The sequence below is a fragment of the Cavia porcellus genome, unplaced genomic scaffold (genome assembly GCF_034190915.1).
Source record: "Cavia porcellus strain 051 isolate PalLab524CR breed Dunkin Hartley unplaced genomic scaffold, mCavPor4.1 scaffold_10, whole genome shotgun sequence".
Lineage (NCBI taxonomy): Eukaryota > Metazoa > Chordata > Mammalia > Rodentia > Caviidae > Cavia > Cavia porcellus.
The window spans coordinates 44,498,620-44,525,124 of NW_026947493.1; the positions used below are offsets into that span (position 1 = coordinate 44,498,620).

At 34.5% G+C, this 26,505-nt stretch overlaps 1 protein-coding gene across 1 annotated transcript in view; it reads left to right on the forward strand.

The window, feature by feature from the left end:
- Positions 1 to 26,505, forward strand: part of Prex2 (phosphatidylinositol-3,4,5-trisphosphate dependent Rac exchange factor 2) — a 310,793-nt gene that overhangs the window by 126,417 nt on the left and 157,871 nt on the right. Inside the window, exons 9-14 of the mRNA XM_063257426.1 lie at positions 3,478 to 3,627; positions 5,850 to 5,994; positions 8,983 to 9,083; positions 21,096 to 21,199; positions 21,963 to 22,012; positions 24,624 to 24,699. Coding sequence (XP_063113496.1) covers positions 3,478 to 3,627; positions 5,850 to 5,994; positions 8,983 to 9,083; positions 21,096 to 21,199; positions 21,963 to 22,012; positions 24,624 to 24,699 — 626 coding nt within the window. The remainder of the gene's footprint in view (positions 1 to 3,477; positions 3,628 to 5,849; positions 5,995 to 8,982; positions 9,084 to 21,095; positions 21,200 to 21,962; positions 22,013 to 24,623; positions 24,700 to 26,505) is intronic.

Here is a 26,505-nt window from a genome sequence, read left to right on the forward strand (position 1 = left end):
TTGTTATAAATGGCTTTTATTAGTTAAGAGTAGGATCTTTCCATACTTATTTTATCATCAATGTTTTTATCATCAATGGACCTTGGATTTTGTATAAGGATTTCTGCATCTATTCAGATGATCATATGTTGGGTTGTGATAATTTTGTATCTTTAACTTAAATACAAATATTGTCTTAATAATAATCTCAATAATAATTTTTATCTTTCCCTCTTATCTCCAAATAAACTTAATTTTTAATTACTGAATAATAAACAGTTGGAAGACCATGGCTATCTTAATCACTGTAATATTATTACATTCTTAATTAAAAATTAATATCTTTATATTGTTAAGAGGAGGAGTAAGAATATAATCTGTTCTGATACAATGAAGTTTTGAATATGTTATTAATTTAAGGAAATTTATTTGAAAATTCAAAAGGACCACAAGAAGTGCTATTTCTAGAGGTTTAAAAGGAAGTTAGATCCCCTCTTTTTTTGCTTTCCACAAATTATATCCTACACTATTTGGATGGCAAAACATTTTGTTCTATTATTTGAAAACTCAAAAGACTTACTATTAAAATACAATTTTCTTAGAATCAAATATTTATGTGAATAAATTATAATTTTAAAATGTTCTTATAGAAATTTATACATTCACATTATTGATCACCAGAATGAGGACTGAATACACTATTTTGGCATCACATACTTGATAGTTTGAGTAATCATTTTGGCAGTTTCTTCTGATTCTTAGCCTGTGCATACATTACTTGGATATAATCCATCTTATTATAATATAAAAACTATTGAATAGTTACCAGTGTATCCACTGAGATTATAATGTATCAGTCTTGGCTAAATCCAGTCTCATTAAGTAAACCCATTGAATTAAAAATAAGCAATTTGTGAACCATGGAGGTTTAAAGTAATTAGTAACTTATTCAGGTCTCTCCTTGGAGTTTCCTGGTTTTAGGAGAAATCTTGTGTTTGCATATGCTTCATTTAATGAATGGCTATTTTAGTTCATTTTTAGATACTTCTTATTAAATTAATACTTTAGTTCTAGCAAAGCCTGCGAATTTCTATGTTTTTCATTTAATAAATTATTTTTCATTATATTGTGTTTTAAGTTGTATGAAGGACAGAGGGGCTCGATTGTAGCTTAATGATAGAATGCATGCTTAGTATGTATGAGGCTCTAGGTTCAGTCCCAGAATCCAAACAAACGAAAGCAGTCAACACACAGACAGACAGACAGACAGACACACACACACACACACACACACACACACACACACACAGATGTTAAGGTTGAAAGATTACTGAATTTTTGCAGATCTTGGTGAGACTCTCCATTATGTATAAGTTTAATTCTTATTTTGAATATATTGGACAATAAGCTCTACTTACATTATGAATCTATTTGTATGTTAGATCTTTTAAAGTAAATAAGAAGTAATAGCTTATTTTGTAAAAGGTTCGACAATTACACTTTTAAGTACATCTGCTACATTTGAAGCATGTTATATGTATATACCTAATGTAAAAATATATGTATATGTAAAAAATTACATTTGATTTTAAAATTTATTATGAGAGAAACCAGTCATCATGCAAACTTTGTAAAAGGAACATTGTTTCTTCACTTTCAGTTATTGTTAGGCACAAGCCGACCTTTCAGATTGTACAGTTGTTGCCATTTAGCTGTTGTTTGAGATAGATTTGAGAGTCAGCTAAAGATCTTGGTTTCTGGACACTGAAAGGATAGCCCATGCAAATGACCCCACGCTCACTTGTCTGGCTCTCAGTTTGTACGATTTCCAAAGGAAGTTGAATCCCCAGCATGAGTGGCTAGGAAAGGCTTCAGAAGGTCTGTGCCGCAAACAGGACAGTGGGTATCCCGGTGAGAACTTCAGCCTGTGGAATACATCAGAAGTTACCAGACAGCCAGGGAAGTGGAAAAGAGCACAGTGGTTGGAACATGTTAGAATAATATTGAACGTAATTCTAATTTTATTGTAAACTGAAAGTTTTACAGACCCCAGTGCAAAGCAGCGCTATTTGGTAATGTGTTCAAAGATTAAAGTCTAATAACACTTAATATGTGGTTATTTGGACACTAATGGAAAGACTATGGGAACCAGATTACGGAAAAATGAATGCCAAGTCATCTATGTCCGCTCAGAACTTAATAAAATAAATCATTTGAGAGAGAAAACACCACATTGGGTAAAGTTTCAGAGTCTCCTGACCACCTTGAATATTTTTGTGTCTTTCCCTTGTTGTACTGGCTGTTGCTATTTGATGACATTCAGGGGAGACAAATGAAAGCCATCACTGTGATTGGTGCTGACCTTGGCCTCTGTCGTCCCTTTTTCTATCTTGGAATCTTTGGCTGGCACGAACTGTCCTGCCTGTAAAGGTTGCTTACAAGTTATGTCATTATTTTCTACCTGCTGTTAGGCAGACAGCTGTGAAGTATTTGCTGGTGGCATTTGCGAATCCATGTGAACGTTACGGTGAGGAATCGAGTAAGACAGTTAAATGTCACCTCTCCAAGAAAATATTTTTCTGTGTTTTTGTTCCTGTAAATTATAAGGAATGGCAGGATTTAATAACATAAATATATTTTAATGGAAATTAACTTCATTCTGAAACAAAAATACAGCAACAAAAGAAAGAACGTCTTACATGTTGGTAAGTCTTTTCTATGTGTAACTTAATAGAAGACAACTGTATTCTCAAATCCACTTCTGCTGGATCTGTCATTGTATGTTGTCTGATTTGAAAAACAAATAAAATCTGACCTCAAGAGTATGCAATGGGAAAAGAAAGGAGCATTTTGATGCCTTTCAGATAATTGTAGAATTTTTTTCTCTGATACTGCATCAAAGTGTGACAAGTTTCTTCAAGGTTAGTTGCAGTGTAGAACCAAAACGCTATCAGTGAGTGTGTGTTTTAACCATGGGCCTTGATGATGGCTTGGCATCTGCATCTTTCCATTCATTGCAGCTTAGGTAAATACACGTAATGTGCTCCATTGACTTGTTTTTATTTTTATTGTGTTGATCGTTAAAGATTAGAGAAATGTTCTGTGTGGCAAAGGCTGTCTCTGAAACCTGGAAAATTACTTACATGAAATATTAGAATAGCAAAATAAATTGGAGATTGTGAATGTGTGATTGAAAAGAAAATTCCTAAAATGTCATTCTGTGTTGCTACGGAAAGTTGAATGATATTTTTGGACATAGAGAAAATAAGTATTAATTACTTTGTGGTAATGACTTTTATTTTCATGTATAGTATTAATGTGTGTTAGAAATGTTTCATTGAATGCTAACTGCATTCAATATATAAAAGTTTCTTTAATTTTTCAACTTTTATATTTTTTTATACAAAAGAAAAGATATTTTTCAGTTACTTGGGGACTTCACAGATTAAATAATCATGTTGACGTTATATTGCATTTTCTTCATTGGTCTTTACTCAGCGGATTTCCATAGCAGTGGACATATTGTTGTTAATGGGTGGAAGATACATAATACAGCAAAAAATAAATGGTTTGTGTGCATGACAAAAACACCAGAAGAAAAGCACGAATGGTTTGAAGCAATTTTGAAAGAAAGAGAACGACGAAAAGGTGGGTACTTGAATTTGGCACTGTTACTCTTTGTGGAGTTTCTAACTCGGCACAAGATCAGATGATGGAGTTATGAGAACTGGATTGGTGGATGGTGTTCACTTCGATTTACTATAGGATGTAAGCATCATACTAAAGAGGCTGTGTAAATTTTGTATAGTTGGTAACATAATTAAGTATGGCTGGCAATGTCTTCATTTCACTTGCTTTAAAGTGTGTAAGATTTTCTTCGCATATTATTCTTACCATCTCTAAAGCAGTGTCACAAAGTCTTGCCTTAAGAAACAAACTTCAGTGATACATTACAGTATCATAAGACCTCCAGCAATTATTTTCTATACATTCGAAAATACTCTGAAAATTTGTGGACCAAAAATGTTAATTTCCTAATTACACATTATATATTCCATAGGAGGGGCCCAAGATAAAAATTTGCTACATGCTTTTAAAAAGGTTTTACGAAAATGTTTGTACTGGCAATATTCAGATGTATGAGACATATCTGTAAGAAGACGTATTTTGTACTTTGGCTCTGAAATAGGAATGCCTGTGTTTATTTACCAGTGAATTTTTTTGATTATTGGGAAGCATGGCACTGTTGATTATTTTGGCTGAGTTTCAGAAGTAAAACACCTAATTGGTAATGAAATTTCAGAACACAAAGAACCTTTCTCTTTCTTCAGATGCTTTTCCTTGAAGAATATACGAAGTATCTATTGTTATTAAAGTATTCACAGTATACATTTGTATAAGAATTTCCAAGCATTTTCAAATACTTATTTCTTTGATTCTTCTTGGGGAAAGAACCAGATAGAAATTTTTAAAACAAAATTATGAATGCATAACTGACTCTGAGATCTAGCAATCAATTCAAGTAGCAAAGTAAATTAAAAAGTGAATTAAATGTTTCATTAAGTCAAACCTTTTAGTCTCCCAGAATAGCTATGATCCACACAACACAAAAAATTTGATAGAATAACAATGAAGAAAGCAGATGCTATAAATCATTTATGATATTTATCCTTCTCAAGCTATATTCTTGTGAGATTTTTCAGTGTTGCTGATAAATGTTATGGTTCCTGCATTGTAATACATAAAATTTTAGCAGGAAAGTTTGTAGCTTAGATGACTAAAACTAATCAGAGTATTTCTTCTTCTGCAGCAGTTGATTGCTCAGAGTTGCAGGATTTTAGCTTTGGCACAGGGTTCTAAGTGGATTCCTTGCTTAGGTTGTCTCTATCCATCACATTAATGTCCACTTGTGTACCACCAACTTTTCAATTTTTGTGTGCAGCTCTGTCTTCTCTCCTGGGCTTCGTAGTCATGCTTTATTGACCCCTGGAATCTACTCAGAGTTCTCAGGACTGATGAGTTGCTTTACCCAGCAAGTGGCCCTGGCTTCCTTCTGTCACTCTCAGCATACCTTGGGAAGCATCCTGATTTCTTCTGTTTCATGTCTGTGTATAACCAATAGCCGTGTCCTACCAACACAACCTCCTAGCTCCTTCTCAGTTTTATCTTTTTTGTCTCAGAGCCTTCTTTTGCAGTTTGAAGTTGCCTGAGATTCCACAGGTCCTTCCTAATGGTCTGTCCTGTGAAAACTCTTTCCCTTTCCTACTGTCCTCTGAGCTTAGTTTTTAAAGCACCAAGCTTTTTTCTACACTACCCTTCCTTTCCCCTTTTATGGATTAAAACATTTAGATGTTTCTCTAGAATTTAAGTTAAAAGTGTAAGACACCCAGGGCTCCATATTTCTGTATTGCTTGTCTTTAGTCAAGCTCCTGTGACTACTTTCTCTTTCTGTAAAAATAGCTATTTATGATTCGTATTTGAACATGGCCCTTCTGAGTAAGATTTCTTAACATTTTTTAGGAAGTGGTGCCCTGAATATGCCTTTATTGTATCACAGTTTCCTCCATGTCTGCAGGATTGTCTCTGGGGCTGCTTTGTCCAATTATGCTAACTATCTGCTGCTCCTACTCCATTGGCTAAACCGTGTACCTTTGGGGCACAGTAACACAGAGTGTTTTAAGCCCTGGGGATCTTGCCTTGGCTAAGTCTCTGGTATGTCATGAACTTCTTGAATATGAGTTCAGTCTTACAGAGCTCTGTATCCACAAGCTTTAGCATGTGGTAGACACACAGTTAATGTTTGTTTAAAGCATAAGCACATCAATGAGGAGACTTTTCCCATTATTGACCGTTTCTCTAATTTTTGATAGGTTTAAAATTAGGAATGGAGCAAGACACCTGGGTAATGATCTCTGAACAGGGTGAGAAGCTTTATAAAATGATGTGCAAGCAAGGAAATCTAATCAAAGACAGAAAAAGAAAACTGACAACATTCCCTAAATGCTTCCTTGGAAGGTAGGATATTTATTATCTCACATGTTGACTCTATTTAATTGTTTCTTTCTCCTTTAAAAATATCTTCCTAAGCATTTTTGAGTAATTATTTATGGTTTATATTTCCCGGACCTTTGTAGGATGAGAGACTGAACAGAGAGCTAGGATCCTGACCAGGTAACTTACGACTCCCATCATTTAGCCATGACTTAAATGATGTATCATGTTCTGAGGGTGAAGCAGAGGTTGAGGTTAGGCACTAAGTCATTCAGTACCTGTAGAGGACAGAATGATGTATCTAGCATGGAAATACACACAAGGCTTAAAAGTCAAAGATGACAGGGGATCCACGAAGTTAGAGGTTATTGGAAAATTGAAGGCAAACTGTCCAGTCTGCCAAATAGTTCAGAATTTAGACAATGGGACTGAAGATGAAGAGGTATAGATGAAAAAATCTGAGAAAGTGAGTCGTGTGAATGGCAGGATGCCATAGAATATGAATCATCTGGTTTCTGTATTACAGCCCTAAGTGGGACCCCCGTCTGGTTTAAGTAGTGCTGAGCCGCCAGGAAGGGTAGCTGCTTCAGGTAACCCTTCCTAGCAAGGCTCTGTGTTAACCTCCTTCTGTGCATAACTTCTGATCCTGTAATATGTACTTAGGAGTTAAGTGCCTCTTTCTTTTAAAGGAACAGGAAATGTGGATCAGGAATACAGGAAGTATTATAAGTTCATACAGTCAGTGAATGTCCATGTCAGTTCTGTAAGAGTAGGCTGGAGTTGTAGTTAAAGCCAGACTTTTAATCAGACTGTCTCTGGCTCAGATCTTGGTTCTCCCACTAGCTTTTGTTGGGAAAGTTAAACTTGTGTGATTTGGAGATACTAAATTTTTGTTTTCTCTCAAGAGATGGAGAGATGATTGCAGTGCTTATTTGTAATGTCTATCAGGGTGCCTTCTTAAGTAGCTATGGGTAGTTGCAGCATGACCATAGCCATGTTGGCCTCTAACCCCAATACTAAAAATTGGGCCAGAAAAGCCTCTGCCTGCAGGGCAGCTTGAGCTGTCTTCTAAGGGAATGGCTCTTGCAATGTGCACCGCAGCTGCCCAGCAGTGTAGCTTCTGGTAGTCTGCCAGCTGATAGCTCTTACGCAGAGAAAAGCACAGATCCAGATCCGCTTGTCACAGATGCTGTGTGCAACAGAAGGACAGTGTTGCTGTAAGGAGTCCATGGCTATAACTTCCCAGATCCCCACTGGAATATACCCACATTGGAGAGAGTCACTTCACACTATGGCTTCCTCAAGAGTCTACAGTCCTGTAATATAGCCATCAGGGATCATTTTTACTATAGCAATGCTGATATCTTACTTTCATCAGGTGGTCACATACCTAGGGGAACAAAGCTACCAGGTTATCACCTGGGTTGAATTTATCCTAATTGTATAAAAAGGGGTTTTGCTAACCTTTTCCTCATAGTATCTCATATGATCACAATGCTAGCTAGTACTTGTAAAGCTTTTTCCAGAGGACCTGACACATCAGCTAAGCCTAGGAAGTGTTAGCTGTGGCTTATCTCTAACGCCATGCCAGTGCTGCATGAGAGCCCAAGTTTGAGATCTTTTCTGATCTTTCTGAAATCTCCATTATTTAATAGGTCCCCTGATAAAGCCCCTCTTTAACTTCCTTTCCTACTTTCTCACCCACTTAAAAAAAATCCCAATTTATAGTAATATTTAAATAGATTTACTTACTTGCATTTAACATTTTTAGAAATTTTGTAAAATCAGAATGTGAAACTATGATTTAGCTAGACATCAGCTGTCTCAGCCCACTTGTCAACTGCCGAGAATTATTAAGAGCTCAGTGTGAGCAAGGAAGGTTTTGTGTTAAGTTCCCACTATACATCACCTCATTTAATCTCTTGACAGCCCTGTTACTCTGGTAGTATCTCTATTTTGTTGATGAAAAAATTGAGGTTGAGACAGAGGTCACACAGCTAGTAGAAGAAACAGAATTTGAATCTGGGTTGTCTTACTGCATAGTACGTGATCTTAACCATTAAGATACTTTATTTTATACTCTGTTTTACTTTACTTATCATGTCCTGTTTATCTTTTGTTTCTCTTGTATTTTTCCTTTATTATGTGTCTTTCTTTTGGATGATTCTTATTTAATAAAGTATAAAGCTTCTTTAGCCCCTTTATCAATCTTTCAGGCTTTTCAAGGTGTTTTTTTTTTTTTTTTTTTTTTTTTTTTTTTGAGACAGGGTCTTTCTGGGTAGTTCAGGCTGGCCTTGAACTGCTTGTGCAATCCAGGCTGGCCTAAATTCTAGAATGCTGAGATTAGGTATATGTACCACCACACCTGACAAAATGTATTTCTTAGGCTACTAATCCAGTTGTAGAATGTCATGTCCCTTGTTTATTTGACTTCAGACATTTGTCTTATCTTTGGTTTTGAAGGAAACCAAATTTAGTTCAGAATTTAGACTAATTTCCAGTGCTTTATATAACATTGACTCCCTGGGCTCCATGCAAAAAAGAAAACCAGTCTAAGACAAATTCATCAGATTATATAAAAGTTCAAATGTTAGATGTATAAAAACATGAGCATAGCATATTTTATTTGTAAAACCTCTTTGTATTTAGTGTCCTCTAAATGATACTGTATGATCATTTGCCTTTATATGGAGAGTACATTTATAATTAAAGTGACAATGACATTTTCATTGTGTGCTTATTAGAGGCCTCAACAAGTTGAGTAGCATATTAAATGTTTCAGTATATTAAAAGTTTCAGTATACAGACATGGATTTTCTAGAATACAGTCCAACTTCTTTACGTGTGCTCTCAATGTAGGTGAGAGATCACCTACTGTAATGCATTGAAAATATTCCTTTATGTTTTGAGTCTTGCCTCATAGTTCATTCATGACTAAATGGTACAGATAATCTTCTTAGGTGAGATAGCAGCAGGGTAAGATTTACTATTTTCATTGGTTTTCTGTTGTAGTGAATTTGTGTCCTGGCTGTTGGAAATTGGAGAAATTCACAGACCTGAGGAAGGTGTTCACCTGGGGCAAGCATTGTTAGAAAATGGAATTATTCACCATGGTAATAGTTTTATTACTTTAATTATTTATTAAAGTAATCTAGATATTTTCAAATTGCCTGTGTCTTAATCTACTAAGTTACTTTGCTATCTACCTGTCTGTATCCTAATTCCATTGATCTGTTTAGTTTATAACTTTCTCCATTACAAGATTTTTTTCCCCCCTCTGGCAATTTTAGTACATAATGTATATAGAATAGTGTTTCAAGAAGTGTGGGCTTATCATGACCCAGTTTTTAACATTAAAATGAGGTGCCACAGCACAGGCAGGAGTTAGGAATACAGATAAGGGTTGTGGGGTTGTGAAGGCAGAGATGACTTGTCCTTGGGGTGTGTGCGAGTGCTTTGTGGGGGCAGTAGCTTTAGTGCTGTGCATTGTAGAATGAATGGAACTGTGTTACAGACAGAAGCGTGGTAGGGACAAGCTTTTTAAAGGTGTGTTTATTATTACACGTCTACAGAACACAATAATTACCATGTTTTTTTCTTGACGTACTTGGGCCGTATTTCTTTTCTGAGGAGATGATAATATTCAGGCATAGTAATGGGAATATTCATGATGGCCTTCACAGGAACTAGCAATAGAGTCTCACGTGACCAGATGATATTTTCTATAGACCAGGGTACTGGGAAGGCAGTATGACTGGAGAAGGGAGAAGACCTGCATCTGATCCCAGAGGATCTAAACCCTCTAGCTGTGCTGTGTGGGATCATTCTGAGGTCAGGAGCTGATGAATACTTTAAGCAGTGATTGATCAAACTTTCATTGTGGAGCTTTCACACAGCCTGGTGAATGCAGTGGAAAATACAGGGACTACAGAGCACCAAACCCATCAGCAGGTCCTCCTTTCCTACAGCTGAAGGGCAAGGGCCTTGGCAGAGCTGTACTGATGGCCATGAAAAGAGATTCTGGCCAAATGGAATATTTGATAGTGGAGGATGAAGAATGAAGAGAAAGGTCAGACTGTATGTTGTCTAAATTTTCTGACTTAGATGTTTAAGATTGTTAATTTAGGAAAGGGAATGGGCTTGAAAGAGATGAAGGATTTGCTATGCTCTGGGCGAGACAAGAGGATGGTAGTACCATCAAGAGGCTGTAACAAATAGACAGCTCAGGACAGAAATAAAGTGACTATTTCAGAATTGTATGAAGAGTACTAGATCCCTGAGAACATTAACAGCAATGCAAAAAAAAAAAATAAGAAAGCAGTGGTAACAAGACTAAGAATAAAACTGAAAAAACTTTCTAGTGTAAAATTGGAGGAAAGACAAAAAGAATTATATAAGGTAGATACTTACCTATGGAATCTTTGTGTTCATGTCTTTTTTAAGATATGTGGATGCAAACGGAATGAATCCCTCCCTTCCCTTTTCCACCATCGCTAAGTATTGCCTATGTGATTTGTGTCACCGGCTACCTGGTCAGGAGTCACCTCCCTAATTCAGTTCTCTCCCTGCTAGAATCCCCACTTCCTCTCAGTTCTCTTGCTTCCATTTTACTCTCTACCTCCGTAGTCCACTTTCTAGGAAACGGGTGACAATTCCTTTTAATATAGGCAAAAGATCAAAAGATTCACTGGTTTACAATTTTCTAATGATTTGTCATCAAACTTAAATGAAAGCGCAAAACTTTTTTCCAATGGCCATGAAAGCTTACATGATAGGGAGCCTGACTCCCATCCTGAACTTGGCACCTAGATTTTACCTAAATTGGTACAACACAATCACCTTAGCCTTTTGTCTCTTCCTTCAACGTTCCAAGGTGACCTCCTGTTTAGGATCTTGCTATTCTCATTTGGTAATTACTTATTAATTCCTAATACAAGCAAGGAATTTTCTGAGTTCCTGTCATATAGCAGTAAATGAATTGAAAAAAATCCTTGTTTTCGTAAGTCATGTTTTACATGACATTTTGACTTTTAGAAGGCCTTCTAGTACCCATCATTTTACATCCTAATTGGTTAACTGTTGAAGTTTTCTTCATATACTTCTCTCATTGTCTGAAATTACTATGTTGTTTTATTTCTGTTTTTTCTATATCCCACCTCCTACCCTCCAATCACAACATAAGCCCCATCAGAAGGAAATGTTTTTTTTTGATTTTATATAGTATATTCCTGGAGGCCCCAGTGCTTAACAAGTTGTTAATAAACATTTGCTGAATGAATAAGTGAATTATTATATTTTGAATGAGTTAATAATATTTATAAATTATATATGATGTTATATTTGGTTCCTAAGCATCATTGAAACTTCTAAAGCATTATATAAATACTTTTACTATTTGGTAGGCTAAGGTGCCAGTTAACAAACTAGAAATAGTGTTGTGCAAGATGGCTTTCCTCTTTTTGCTCCTTTTTCCTTTCTTCTAACTCATAAGTCCAACAATATATTTGCTAATAAAAGTGGACTGCACTCATTATTTTTTTTTTTTTGTCTTTTTCATTTTTATTGGTACCAGGGATCAAACTCACGACTGCCTGCTTGCAAGGCAGGCGCTTATGCCGCTGAGCTAAATCCCCAGCCCCCTGCACTCATTATGTTTAAATTGTCATGTAATAATTAAATACATTTATGAAATACAATGTAGTAACTTTATAACAGGTTTTTAATATATATGATCAAATCCGGGTTATAATTTGTTTGTGCTCCACTAATGCATAAGTAAATAGCATGCAGAATATTTGTGTATAATTAACCTTCATATATGGTGCTTCCTTATCATGTACTTACTTAGGGAATGTGGGTTACCAATGTATGTATGTATATATATATACATATATGTATATATATATGTATATATATATATATGTATATATATATATGTATATATATATATGTATATATATATATGTATATATATAAATATCTGTGCAATATTTGTTTATTCCTTTTCTTGCTTACTCTTTCATAATATAAGCTAGGTTCTATCAACCTTTATTTCTTATGGTCATTATTTTGTCTTGTCCATCAAGGAATTCTAATGCTATAATTTCCTTAAAGGAAGAAATCTTTTAGAGTGGGAGAACTAATTTTTTACAGGGAATGTTGGGAAGGAAAACACTAGTTTCTGTGATACACTTTCTCAGTACAGTAGCTTACCGCTAACTTTCACTCATGGCAAGTCCAGTCCATGGCGGAACATGAGGTTGTGGTGTTCCTTGTCATGTGAGGGGTGTGTGTATGTTTGGATCCTGAATGCATGGCTTCCAAAAGACACTTTAATTTTTTTTTCTGGTACTGAGTACTGAAGTCAACTTACTCAGTGAGCTATATATCTACATTCCAAGGTTTAAAAAAATTTTTTGAGACAGGATCTCACTAACTCACTCAGGCTGGGATTGAACTTGGTTCCTTCCTGTGTCAGCCACCAAAGTGGTGGGCTTATAGGCATGTGCCATCACACCTGGCTTGAATGTTTTTTCAAATTATCCTGTACATTCCCATTGTGTGTCATTTTTCTGCACGTATATTGGTCACAACACAGTTACAAGGCTATCTGTGACTACATGGGAAACAGGAAAATGTAGTATACACATTTATATGAAAAATAAAGCTAAATCTATTTGACAAACAGTTAACTAAATCCTGTCACTGAGACATATTTCCTGGGCTAATACAAAATGTATATAGAGTTATATGAAAGATTGAGTAATCATCACTTATATATAAGGGATTTTACATAAGAAAAGTATTTTGAGAGGGATTAACCACAATGTTTTTTTACTGTAATAAATTTTAAAAAATTAAACACTGTATATTTTATACATACAAACATACACATGTAGTTCTTCTGTAGTGTGTCAGCATACTAAATCACAAAATAAACTTTCAGTATTTCTATTTTCAATCGAGATTTTTGTAACTTTTGGTATCAACTTGAACTGAAAATAGTTATGAATTAAAACTAGCAATAAAAAGATGTTAAATCTATCAACAGTAGATGTGCTATTTAAACTGTTTAAAAAAGGGATTACATCTTTTTGGAGTTGTGTGACGTTATCTGTATTCTCGAGTGACAGTGAATTTGGGGGCAGTTATTTCCTTTTTTGACTGTGCAGCACCTGGTAAGATCAGATATATTATAGTGACTTAGGGTGCCAGAGCCAGAAATGGTCAGGGGGTAGGTAGTGGAGGAAATTCTATTCTTTCATGGGAGCTTCCAAGTATTTTCAGGTCACCTTTCCATTTCTGCTCTCATGTTCTGTCAAAAGGAATCTAAGGATTTTATGAAGATTTATTGCCTCTTTGCCTAATGAATTGGGTTCTAGAGCCAGTTATTATGGGGTGGAATTCTACTTACTTTACAACAGCAAAACTCGTATTTTGTCTAAAGACCTGACTAGTCATCAGGTGCATTTAAATTAATTTGTAGTTAGTACCAGATTCAGTCGGAATAATATTAACTTCATGGTCATAGTCTGTTAAAGGCTGACCTATAGTTTGTTTCATGAGTGCTGCAATATTAAGAAGGAGCCACAAAGTTCTACCTCTGGAGATAACCATCTTGGCTATTCTTCTTATGTATTTCTCATGATAGTTTTAATATTCTCCTTCAAAAAGGAAATGAAACAAAATTTTGAAAGTGTAGGAGAATGGAAAAAATTCAGTCTTAACCAATTTATCATTGTAAACTTAGTCACCAGTCTCAAATAATATAAGAAATAAAAGTAGAAAGTATATTTTGAAATAAAATTTATTTTAAAATTTTAAATTACAGAACTGTTCAGGCATTCAAATTATGAAAATTAAAAACTTTTTTTGAACAATGTTTATAATCTGATTAACGTATTTCCTGAGAAATATGTAGCACTTTCTTTTTCATAATGTTCCGTGTGTTACAATTTGAGTTTAGTGTACTAGGATTTTAGTGTTAACAGGATTTGGTCAGTTGTAATGTTAGATTTATGGAATAAATTTTTATCATGAGAAATAGACTTTTAAAAAAATTTTATTTTAAAGAGAATAAAATGAAAGAGAACAGAACAAAGCAAATCAGAACAGAACAAAGCAAGCAACACAGCACTTCACAGCCAGACAACTGGACATCAACAGTAACTTCCATAATGTCTCTTTTCTTCAAAATATTTGAGCACACCTTCACACACAATCTCTGATGGTCCCAAACTGGGGATAAGAGAATATATACAATTTCACGTTAATAAAGCAATTCCATTACAATGAAAATACATGAACCAGGTCTGCCAGCTTTATACCATTCCAGTTGCATTTTAGTGAAAACAGAATTCCTAAAATAAAGTTTAATGAACTATCTGCTTAAAAACTGCAAGTGGAAAAAAAAGGACTGTTTTTGTGTAAACACTGTGACTATTGTTAAGAACTTCACAGGAGGCAGTACCTTGCTTATAGTAGGAGATCTTGGGTTGAAGCAGCATATGCTTCCTTGGTGGTGTGCTGCTGATGCTCTTCTTCACTGTTTATTGTTTAAATGCTCATGTGAGAATTCAGAGTCCTAATTTGTTATGTCCTGCAGTGTGCTGATGTTGGCTCATATTGTACAAGCTCTTGAGAGCTGACAATAAAAACACTTTACAAGCTCGTTGGTTGTTAAACATAATTATTATTAACATTGAAACTGTATACACATATACATAGATTACTCATGATAAACACAGATAACATATTCATAAAATTTCATATTCATAATTATTTTACTAAATTTTACTGTTACCTGTTGTTGTGGATTAAAAACTGGTGGTCAATTTAATGCCAGTGGAATTAAATCACCATGCTGCTGAGTGCAGGTGTTTCACCTGAGGAAAGTTGCCAGCATAAATCGAGATGTGGATAAAGAAAAGGCATTAGTGCATTGAGGTGTTGAGGTATTGTGGGTTCATCTACATGTTGCTGTTGAGCCATTAGGTTCTCCTGGAAAAGCTATGGTCCTCACATCGAGCACTGCTTCCTGGCTCCAGAGGGGAAGACATGCGCTGCTTGGTCTCCAGGATGAGCTCCTCATGCTGGCTTCCTAGCATGTATTTGAACGTGCTTGTCATCAGAGGAGCTCGAGGCCTCCATGTCGCTGAGAATGGCTGTGGTGCTTTTTAGGACAGCCCTGGTCTTTGCTGTGAGTGTGACTTCTTGGCTCCAGCGTAGAAACCTCAACCTACCAGCAGGCTCCTTCACCCTGCTGGCAAAGACTTTCTAGCTTCCACCGCTGACCTTTGGCCGTTCCCAACAAAGATCCATAAAAGAGACTGGCATGAGTTCTTCTTGTGGGCTGTAGACCTCCGGTTGGACTTGTGGGAGGCACTGTCATGAGCTCTGGGTCTTCATCTGCACTCAGGTGGTACATTGCTGTGGGATTCAGGCCATTGGCTGAATATTCCATGTCTTTGGTGTTGTGGATAGATTTCCTGGATTTTCTTGTGTTAACTCTGGGTGACCATTATAAAACTTCATGTCCTGATTCTAACTGTTCTCACAATCCCTGACTACAACACTTGTGGTCTCTGGAAATTATATCTGTTGTGGAACTACTCTGTAATGGTGTAACCCACATAATTAACTCCCATGTTCAGTATTGAATTGTTAATTTAAAATTGACCTGGGCAGGAGTATTTATAACACAGAAATTAACAAATACTGCAAATCAGTGCTTCCTCTGCCACTCTTGCAGGTTCATGATTCTCTCACAGAGTGATCTAGAATATTCATAAGACAACTTGACTCTTGTTAGGTTAGGTAGTCCATTGTTCATGCTAGAGAAAGCATCCATTGGAGCAGTAGATTTGAATGCAGACCTGTTCACATTTTTCAGTGCAACATAGCCAAGGGATGCAGAGTGGCCTGAAAAGCTGTAATTTTCAAAGTTACAGGAGTTTGTCTTGTGGCAAAAATTGCCTTTTGAATAGGTGAAACTACCATTTGTTTTACTGTGATAAGAAACCAAAGGACACCCAAAGTGTCCTTGAATTTTGAAATATGAAGACAATAATTTCAAATAATATTAAATGATAAAATGGGATTAGGTAAATTTCATTAGAGAAATAGATTACTAACCTTAAAGCATGCAAAATAATTTCAAAGTATTTCTATTAATTTTAGTTCTTTCACATGTTGTTTTTGCTGATGGGTTGGCCTAGGACAAAAAATGCCAGAAGGCTTTGTTGTCTGTTTTTTGAGGAGGTATGGAAAACAAGAATCTTGGGCTCAGTAAAAGAGCCAAAGCTTCATGTATTTGTGTGTATACCCAGTCTTACTAAAGTCTTTAATTATTCTTCTAGGTTCTTCAAATGTGTGTAAGAAAATTAATTCTGATAGCTTTTTTTCTTCCCTTTTCAACATTTCTAGGGAAAGGTAAAGGTCAAAATCCTCTACCTCATCATGAAAGTATAGCTCATTGAAGTATAAAGTATGTTCTCTGCAAATGTGTTTTGCTGTAGAGAAAATATTTAAATCAATGTTTGAGCTTTATCTTGAAGTTTTTACCCTCTGGAACAGTCATCTTCTGTTCCACTGTATATAAAGTAAGAACATCTTGGAAAAGAAAAAAAATGGGAGGAGATTTTGATCAGAGTCCTATTTAATCTGGCTTCATTGAGGTGTAATTGATCATAATATTATATATAATATTGTACATGTATGTGTACTTACATATATATGTATAGTGTAAAACATGTTTTATTTATTTACTTAGTTATAGTTTTTTGAGGCAGTGTCTTGTGATGTATTTCAGGCAGGCCTTGAACTCACTGTGTAGCCCAGATTGGCCTCGAACTCATAGCAATCCTCCTGCTTCAGCCTCCCAGATTCTGGGATTGTAGGTGTGCACCCCCATGCCTGATGAAGCATGATGTTTTCAATTGTGAAATGATGAGCACAATAAGATAATTAACATGCTATTGATATTCCATGGAGTTGTTTTGAAGGGGGGTGGTGAGAACATTTTTTTTTACCGGTACCGGGGATTGAACTCATGACTGCCTGCTTGCAGGCAGGCGCTTGGCGCTTATGCTGCTGAGCTAAATCCCCAGCCCCCTCTTTTTTTTTTTTAATTAGAGAACATTTAAGTTATTCCCACTTGACAGTTTTCAAGGGTACAGTATATTAGCTACATTTTCTCCATCTGTTCATCCATCAATGGACACTTAGGTTGATTATGTATATTGTCTTTTGAGAATAATGCTGTTGTGAATATGAGAGTACAGACTGCTCTTTGCATGCTGATTTCATTTTCTTTGGGCATCAGCCCTGAAGTGAGATTGCTGGATCAAACAATTGTTCTGTTTTTAATTTTTTGAGAACTTCCATTTTATAGTCCATAGTACCTCCACTAATATTCTCACTAAAACTGTACTGTCATCCCTTTATTTCTCCATCTTCTTCATCACGTAGCTTTTCCCCTGTGGATAGCTGTCATCCTTTGTGAGGTTATAACTCATGTTTTGCTTTGCAGCTGTCTGGTGATTAGAGATGCTGAACACCTTTCACACACCTGTTGACTTTCTGAATTTCTCCTTTTAAGAATTACCTATTTATGTCATTTATCCATTTTCATTTGGGTTATTTGTATTTTTGACATGGAGTGAATCAGTCATATGTTTTAGATATTAATTTTTATCTGGGGTACAGTTTGTAATATATTTTCTTATTCCATAAGTTATTTTGTTGAGTATTTTGTTTACTGTGCATAATTAGTCTATTTTTGCTTTGGTTACCTGCAATTTTAGTGTCATTGCCCAGACTAGTATCACACTTTCTCTCTGTTCTTTCTTGGAGTAGTTTACAGTTTCACATCTTATATTTAAGTCTTTATATCCGTGTTGGGTTGATTTTATATATAGTGTAAGATAAAGGTCTGTTTTTTTCTCCTACATGTCAGGGTTACCAGATGTGTTTATTGAAGAGACTATCTTTTCTTATTGTGTATTTCTGGCAACTCTGTCAAAGATCAGTTGATATTGAATTAATGGGATTATTTCTAGAATCTCTGTTGTGCTCCATTAGTCTATGTGTTTTTACTCTGGGATCATGGTATAGTATAGCTTTGTGGTATATTTTGAAGTGAAGTATGTAATGCCTCAGCTTTTTTTTTTTTTTTTTGCTCATGATTGCTATGGTTATTCAGAGTCTTTTGTGATTTCAGGAGAACTTTAGGATTCTTTTTAAATTTCTTTGAAACATGCCATTTTAATTTTGATAGAGATTGTTTATCCTGGGTCACTTGTTAGAAATGAGACAATTCATGAGCATAAGATATACTTCAATTTATTTATGTCTTGTTTCTTTCATTGATGTTTTATAGTTTTCAATGTATAGATCTTACTGCCTTGATCAAATTTATTCTTTGATATTTAATGCTATTATAAATAAGATAATTTTCTTCTTTTTTGAGTAGTTCATTATTACTAGGTAGAAATGCTACTAAATTTTGTAGTTTGATTTCTATGTTCTGCTCATCTATGGAAAAGTTTTAATAGTTTATTACAATTATTAGTTCTGATAGTTTTTAAGGTTTTCTATGTATAGACTATGCCATATGCAAAAAGAATTAAGTTTTTATGCTTTTCAGTTTAGATGCCTTTTATTTATTTTCCTTACCTAGTTATTCTGGATAATACTTTAGTATATGTGTAATAGAAATAATAGCAAATGCAATGGGTTGTATGCTAGTGGTAATTCTTAAAGCAAGACCTCGCCCCATAAAGAAGGCAAGGGCCTTGTTTAGTCAGGAGTTGTGAGAACAATTACAATCAGGACACAGAATATTCAGCCAAAGGCCTGGATCCCACAGCAATGTCCTCCATGAATCCAGATGACAACCTAGAGCCCATGACAATGCCTCCCACGAGTCCAGCTGAGGTCTAGAGCCCATGAGAAGCACTCACACCAGTCTATTTTATGGATCTGCGCTGGGAAGGTTCAAAGGTCAGCGGTGGAAGCCAGAGAGTATGCTGACAGGGTGAAGGAGCTGTGCTGATAGGTTGGGGGTTCTACATTGGAGCTGAGAAGTCATTTATATGTCCTTATTAGACCAGGGATGTCCTGAAAAGCACTATAGCCATCCTCGGCGACATGGAGGTCCCAAGCTCCTCTGACATAAGAACAGTTGAGTACATGCCAGAAAGCCAGTGTGATGAGTTTCTCCTGGAGATTAAACGGTACACATCTTCCCCTGCGGAGCCAGAAAGTGATGCTCGATTTAAGGAGTAAAGCTCCCCCAAAGTGAACCACAGCCACTCTTACCAACAAGGTCTCCACAGTGGTTGACTTCACTCTGGGAAGACTAGTCATGATGAGCTCATCCAGGAGAACTGCTCAAAACAGCAACACTTAGAGAAACCATGCCTCACTCGTCTTCTCCATGTCTCTATATACGCTGACAACCTTCCTCAGGTGGAACATCCACACTCAGCACCATGCTGATTTAATTCAGCTGGTGTTAGGTTGACCACCAGTTTTTAATCCATAACAGGGTTTTATTGGGGAATCGTACGCATATCAGTATAGGAAAGGCTTACCATCACATGTAGCAGCAGCACATTCTTGAGCATACACAATTCTACAGTTGAGGCATACCCTTTCATACCTTGGATGTTTTAAAAATGGCCAACAGGATACCTCTTGGGCCGACAATTTAGTATTATGTTAAAATTGTAAATTTACCGAGGAACTGGGTGATGTAAAAAGACTCCTGGTGTTTTCCTCTGGAGGGACTTCTCCAAAACAAAATACCACCACTGAAAGACAGTGGACATTACTCGTAATTTAAGAGGGCAGCAGCTTTCCCCCATGTCATTGTAGGAACTTGCTGCTAAAAGTGGCGGCCTAGAAGCTAATAGAGTAATGAGAGTAGGCATCCTTGTCTTATTCTTGATCTTAGAGCTAAAACTTTTAGCTTCCTGTGTAGAAGGTGGTGTTAGCTGCGACCTTGTTATATATGGTCTTTATATATGGTGTTGAGGGATATTCCTTTTGTGCTGAATTTATCGAGAACTTTTATTATGAAAGAATGTTGCAGTTTGTCAAATGCTGTTTTACTTCTGGTAAGCTCATTGTATAATTTTTATCTTTCGTTTTGTTAATATAGTATATCCTACTTATTGATGTGTCAGTGTTAACATCCTTGTATCCCATAGACAAATCCCACTCTTATCATGGTTGTGATTTTTTAATATATCCTGTTGAATCTGATTTGATAGGATTTTGTCGAGGATTTTACATGTGTGATCATCAGGGGTATGGGCTTACCATTTTGTTTCCGTGTAGTGCCCTTGTCTGATCTGGGAAAATGAGTTTAGAAGTACTCCTTTCTTTTCAATTTTTTTGGAGAGGGATTGAGAAGATTTTCATCAAATTTTCTTTTTTTCCTTTTTGTTTTGTTTTTAGCAGTTTGTTAGACTTTACTAGTGAAACCATTAAAACTGTCTTTAAAGTTTTATCCTGGGGATGATAATAAAACATGATCATTCTTATATTCCACTGAGAAAAAAGACATTTTATAAAAGCATTTTTCAGCCTAAGAACTGTTAAAATTTTGGAATTCCTACATATTGAAATTATTTAATCTATTCCGGAGGTCTAAACACAAGATAAGTGGTCAAGATTGGTATATGTTTGGTTTTGACTTGATCATAGTGAGATTGAGTTGCTAGATACTAAAATTTGTTTCCAAAGCTAAGGAAAAAAAACTATGGCTCACTAAAAGAATTGTCTGCTTTACAAAGTGGAATTTTGTTCAGTTTTATGGTATTTTGAAGAAACTGAAAACATAACTTTGTATATTTACACATGTACTTAATGAGAGGTGAATATTGGTAACCTGAATTTAGTCCTCAAATCATGAGAAAATTGTAAGTATGTTAAATGACAAAACTTAGGAATTTTACTGTGAAAAGGCAGAATTGGCATTACTGTGTTAGAAAAATGAAAGCATTTTGTAAAATTAAGAGCTCTAATATTTGGAAATATGTACTATCTACATTTATTTGAGTTTTATCTGCCACTTTTCAGATTGTCAATATTTTAATATGTTTTTTCTGTGTTCTTAGTTACTGATAAACATCAATTTAAGCCAGAGCAAATGTTATATAGATTCCGCTATGATGATGGTACCTTTTACCCAAGAAATGAGATGCAGGATGTGATTTCAAAGGTAATGGCTTCTCTTAGCATTTCTTCAAAATTCATGTTGTCATACTTGAGAAGGATAAATAGGTATAGTGGGATTAAAAAAATTGTCATAGTATAGAAAATTCTTAAATTACATATACAAGCAAGCCTCTTCCATTTTTTCTTTTGGTATTTCAACAACTTCAATATTGAATCATTTCATCATTGTCTTAACAAGTTCTAAATGGAAATCAAACTATTTCTTACCTCAACAGGAGATTATATTCACTGAAAACTTTCACATATAGCAACATACAATCACAATTGAATAAAATTTATTTTATTTCAGGGATCAAACTCACGACCTGCTTGCCAGGCAGGTGCTTATGCCACTGAGCTAAATCTCTGGCCAATCGAATAAAAATTTAAAATACAAAATAGAAATACAATATCAAATGTGAATGTGCACTTGAGAAAATGTATATTGACATAATGAACACATATCCTAGAGTTGTTGCTATATAGATGTTCTTTTGCTTTCATTATGTCTTGAAATTTTATATTTTAAGTAATTTAGAAAATTCATTATTTGTCATACGTATATGACAAATTCATTGCAAAATTTAATATTTAAAAAAAGAATTTTATTCTTGATTTCTATAATGTTTTATAACATTTGAGTAACTTTTAAATTATTTAAGACTATGTAATGACTCCAGGATATTGCAAGTAGATTCATTTATTATTTCAAAATTTTGTTGACATTTGGTGTTTTTACCTGTTTTTGATACATCTTTATTTTACAGGGTGTAAGATTATATTGTCGCCTTCATAGTCTGTTTACTCCAGTAGTAAGGTGAGTCTGGTTTCTAAATTCCAGGAATTTCAAATGGAAATATTTGTTTTACATATTAGAAATTGATTTATCTTTGAAAGTAAACCTTTTACTTTCAAATATTATATGTATATATATTAATTAATATATTATTTTGTTATTCATTCACAGTCATTTAAGGACTTGAGAGTGAAATAATCCATATTCAGTCAAATAGTTTAGTTGACCAAGAAAAATTTGAAAATACTGTTTACTCCCATTCTTTATCATTAAGAAACCTTGTATTAACCTTTTATTAGGTTTTTTTAGATATATACTTTTGCAGTATTTCCTTCTAGGAGTATTTATGTAGAGAAAATATATTGTAATTGAAAATTAAGAGATTAATTTAGTTATTAAATATGATTTATAGGGGCTGGGGATTTAGCTCAGTGGCATAAGTGCCTGCCTTGCAAGCAGGCAGTTGTGAGTTCGATCCTCGGTACTGATAAAAATGAAAAAGACCCCCCCCCCCAAAAAAAAGAAAAAAAATATGATTTATATTCTGTATATTTTTTTTCTTATGAAGAGAAATGACTTTTTAAAACAATAAAGATCAATTTTTAATTTATATTTTTAGACAAAAGAAGATTTTTGAGTTTTATATTATGATTACCAATAGAGAAAATTGTTAGGAATATAATTTTGTAATACATACAGATACACTAACATTAATTGGTAAAGGTTAAATTTATTTCAGATAAGCAGATATTCTTAGAATCTTATTTGTAAGCTAATTATATTGTCAGAACAAAATTACATTATCATTTCTGAAATGAAGAAACAAGTCTTTTCAGGATTGGTTATGAAAGCTAAATGTTTGACGTGTGCAGTGTCTCTGTTTTTCATTTTGGTTTTCAAGTCCAAGGAAATGCTGAATTTAGAAGGGAGAGTAACAGAGATTCAGAAGTTGCTAAGCATTTTGGTATCCACCGTCACTCTGCATGAACACATTGTGTGCAGGTCCTGGAGGAGAACATAGAATCCTACCCATTACTCTTGAAATGTCTAATTTTATAAGTAGGCTTCCCAAAGTAGAAATGTGTGGAAAAAGTGAATATTTATAATGTTATCCCATTCTCTTAGAGAAGAGATCACCTTCAAATATTTTGAATAATTTAATACAAATAATAGCAATACTTTGTAACAATTTAAAAATAATACTAATAGCAACTGAGTATTTTTTCTGCTAAGTGAATATAAAACAGTAATTTATTTACTGTTTAGTTAACATTTGCTCTCCAAGTCAACTGTATATATGTAGATTGTTTTTATATGTAAACATGTGCTCTGAAAATATGTTTTATCCTCACAGAATTTCTTACCAAAAGTTAGATTCTCAAAGAGCTGAGAAGAAGGAATTGTCCTTTGGCTAGAAATGCAATTGTTTACAAGTTGTCAAGGGAATAATTAAGGGAAAAAAAACCTGTAAAACAGATGGGATATATGATAGTCATGCCTTTAGTAGGGGTGACCTCAACTTATACGAAAAAAAAAAAAAAAACAAAAACCTTATGTGGTGTGAAGAGCCTCAGGTGCACACATGATCTGTAATAGACTACCCTCTTCTTTCTTAATGATGCTTATGAAAACTAATATGAAATGGGTGATAACATATCAGAAACATGGAAATAGATTTAAAGGACAAAAAAATCTATCACTGATTATTGGCTAAGATTATTCACTTATTGAAATCTCATAAATTTCAACCATACTTTAAGATTTTTTATTCAAGTGAATAAAAGGATGTAAATATTAATGTTACATTACTGACAAGGGATAACAGACAAGAGATGTCTGCTACTAATTGCTAATCACTTCAAGTATTTTACATCTTGTGTAGTTTGACATTTTCAAATGACCATGATTTTCTCATTCCCTTTTGATCCATGCCTAGAAAATGGATGCATTATAGATTTCTTCCCTTAGGCCCAGAACTGGTTGTGAGACTTTGTTGGTATCTAACTGTACTTTGAATGATTTCTCAGTTCTGGGAAGTCTGATGCACAGGGAGTTTGACATGGAGAGCCAGTCCCCTGGGGATGTAGTTTCATTATGTCCTTGATCTCATCATGCAAAATGAATGACAAGCTTCCAGGGTGTCTATTTCATGACAAGCTTGCAGTTTCCCATGACAGAAGCAGAATACTCCTGTGACAGCTGTGTGAATACTCTAGTGCAACTTCTTCCTTTCTGGAGAATGTAGAAGCAGAAATAGGGCATTGCTTTATCCTCCACATTTTTAGAGGATTTATAGCACAATCTTCCACAATTCAGGGGATAAAACTGTTTTATTATTTTTTCATAATATATTATATTTATATTTAAATTATTTCCAAATATTCCAGTAAATATTCATGTATCTGTTTGTATACAGGAAACTGAAAGACATGTCCTGTTTTAGTGTGGTTGCATGTCTTCATCTTGTTTGAACTGATGGTAATATATTTTAGGTGTGCATGAGTCACAAACCACACTATTTGCACACAACCCAGGCAGTTAGTCAACTTTTCTGTTGTTAATTGGGATTCAAATATTTTCTTGTGTTCACATATCCTATGTATAACATTTTTTATTTCCTTTTCTTTTATAGGGATAAAGATTACCATTTAAGGACCTACAAATCTGTGGTCATGGCCAACAAATTGATAGACTGGTTAATTGCACAGGTAAATAGAAAAGTTGCTAATTGTATTTACTACTGCTTTGAACTTTGAGTATGTTCATGTGATTTAGGCTTTCCCTCTTTAACATTTTAAGGATGAAACAGAGTGAAGTAATTTGCCTGGGTTCGTATAAATTTAGGATTGAATTTAGAATGTCTTAATTTCACAGTCCTAAAACTAACTTTTTATATTCTGTCTTTAAAAAGTGGGATGTACTTATTTGTAAAATAACAACTGATATTTACCAAAAAACATTAAGCGTAATTCGACTGTCACTGAATAGTTATTCTTTTCAGATACTAAATTTATTTCATTTACTTTGTTTCAAAATATGTTTATTAGTTCTCACAAAATTAAAATTTTTCCTGTGCCTTTGTCCGTGTTAGAAAGCAATTGTGCTTTGATAATATGAGCTTTAATATTTACTTTAAGTGGGGTAGTATGGATTTCATTATTGCTATTGTTGCTGTCCTTCGAGCATGGATGCTGACAACTGGTATTGAGAAAATATAATTTCTTTATAAGTAAAACAAATTAAGGTATATAGTTCATCATAGTAGCTACCCAAATAGAAATTTCCTGAGATACTTTTCTTCTACTAGGTCAACTAATAAATGAATTACTACATTCCTTTGATTAAAAAAAAAGCTAAAGACTGATACTCACTTTAACTAAACATACTATTTGGGAGATAGGATATTGCTTGGTTGAGATGTGAGACATTACACTTGGATATTTAATTGGTTTCTTAAGCAGTTTTACTCCTGTTTTTAAACATGTACATTGTACTTGGTTGTAAATACACAGTAGCTGTTGCTTTTTCATCATAAAATATTTTAATTATTAATATTTAAATACTGCTGGGTTTGAAACATACAGTTTCAAGTTTTTGTTTTTTAGTATTGATTTATAGAATGCTTCAAGACCTTTTATTTTTGTATTTTGTGAAACCTAAATTTTTACACTCAGAAGTTACTGATTTAAATGAAACCCAATAGTTACTTTGAGGTAAAACCCTAATTCATGTACTCAGTAGCTTTACTAATACAAGAACCTTTTGTAATACTGTGGTCATCACATGTCACTGAAATCAGTTCTGTATTCAGTACCAGAGTTGATGTTTGACAGTTATTGTGCTAATGTAGAACTGTATTGTACATCACATAATTATGTTAGAAAATTCGAAAAAGTTTATTTGCAGCAAAAACTAGTGCTGAATAAACATTTAAATTCTAACTGTGGAACTCAGTAATTTTCTTTAGTATTTTTGTTTTCCAAGTAGAAGAATTGAGAAAGTTGCACAAAATCTAGTCTAAGTTGAAACTTTTTCTTCCTGTTTTCTTACTGGTCCATTATGGCAATTCCTGTAAAAATTGTATGTGGTAGTTATTGCACTTGACTGAGCTTCCAGTTAACTAGTATCAGCTGCCAGCTCTGCTAATAACTAGTTATGCAAACTTAGGCAAGTCATGCACTTCTCTTCAATTGTAGTTTTAATAGCTGTTGGCTACTTACTGGAATAGCTGTACGAGCCATCTTTTATTGATTGCTGAAACTTTATGGCTGTCAAATTATAAAATATATCCAGATTAAGTGTCAAACATACTCAACTTTTACTGCTTACTTTCAAATTAGAACAGCATGGGTTGTCTTGGAAGAGGAAGATATGGCAATGGAATGATAAAATAACAAATTTAAAGGGCTTAATCTAATATAAAGAGGCTTTCTTTCCTCCAAGAATCTCAAATGATAACTTAATTGTCAATTTTAATTAGTATTGACTCAATTATTTTGATAGATTTATAGGAC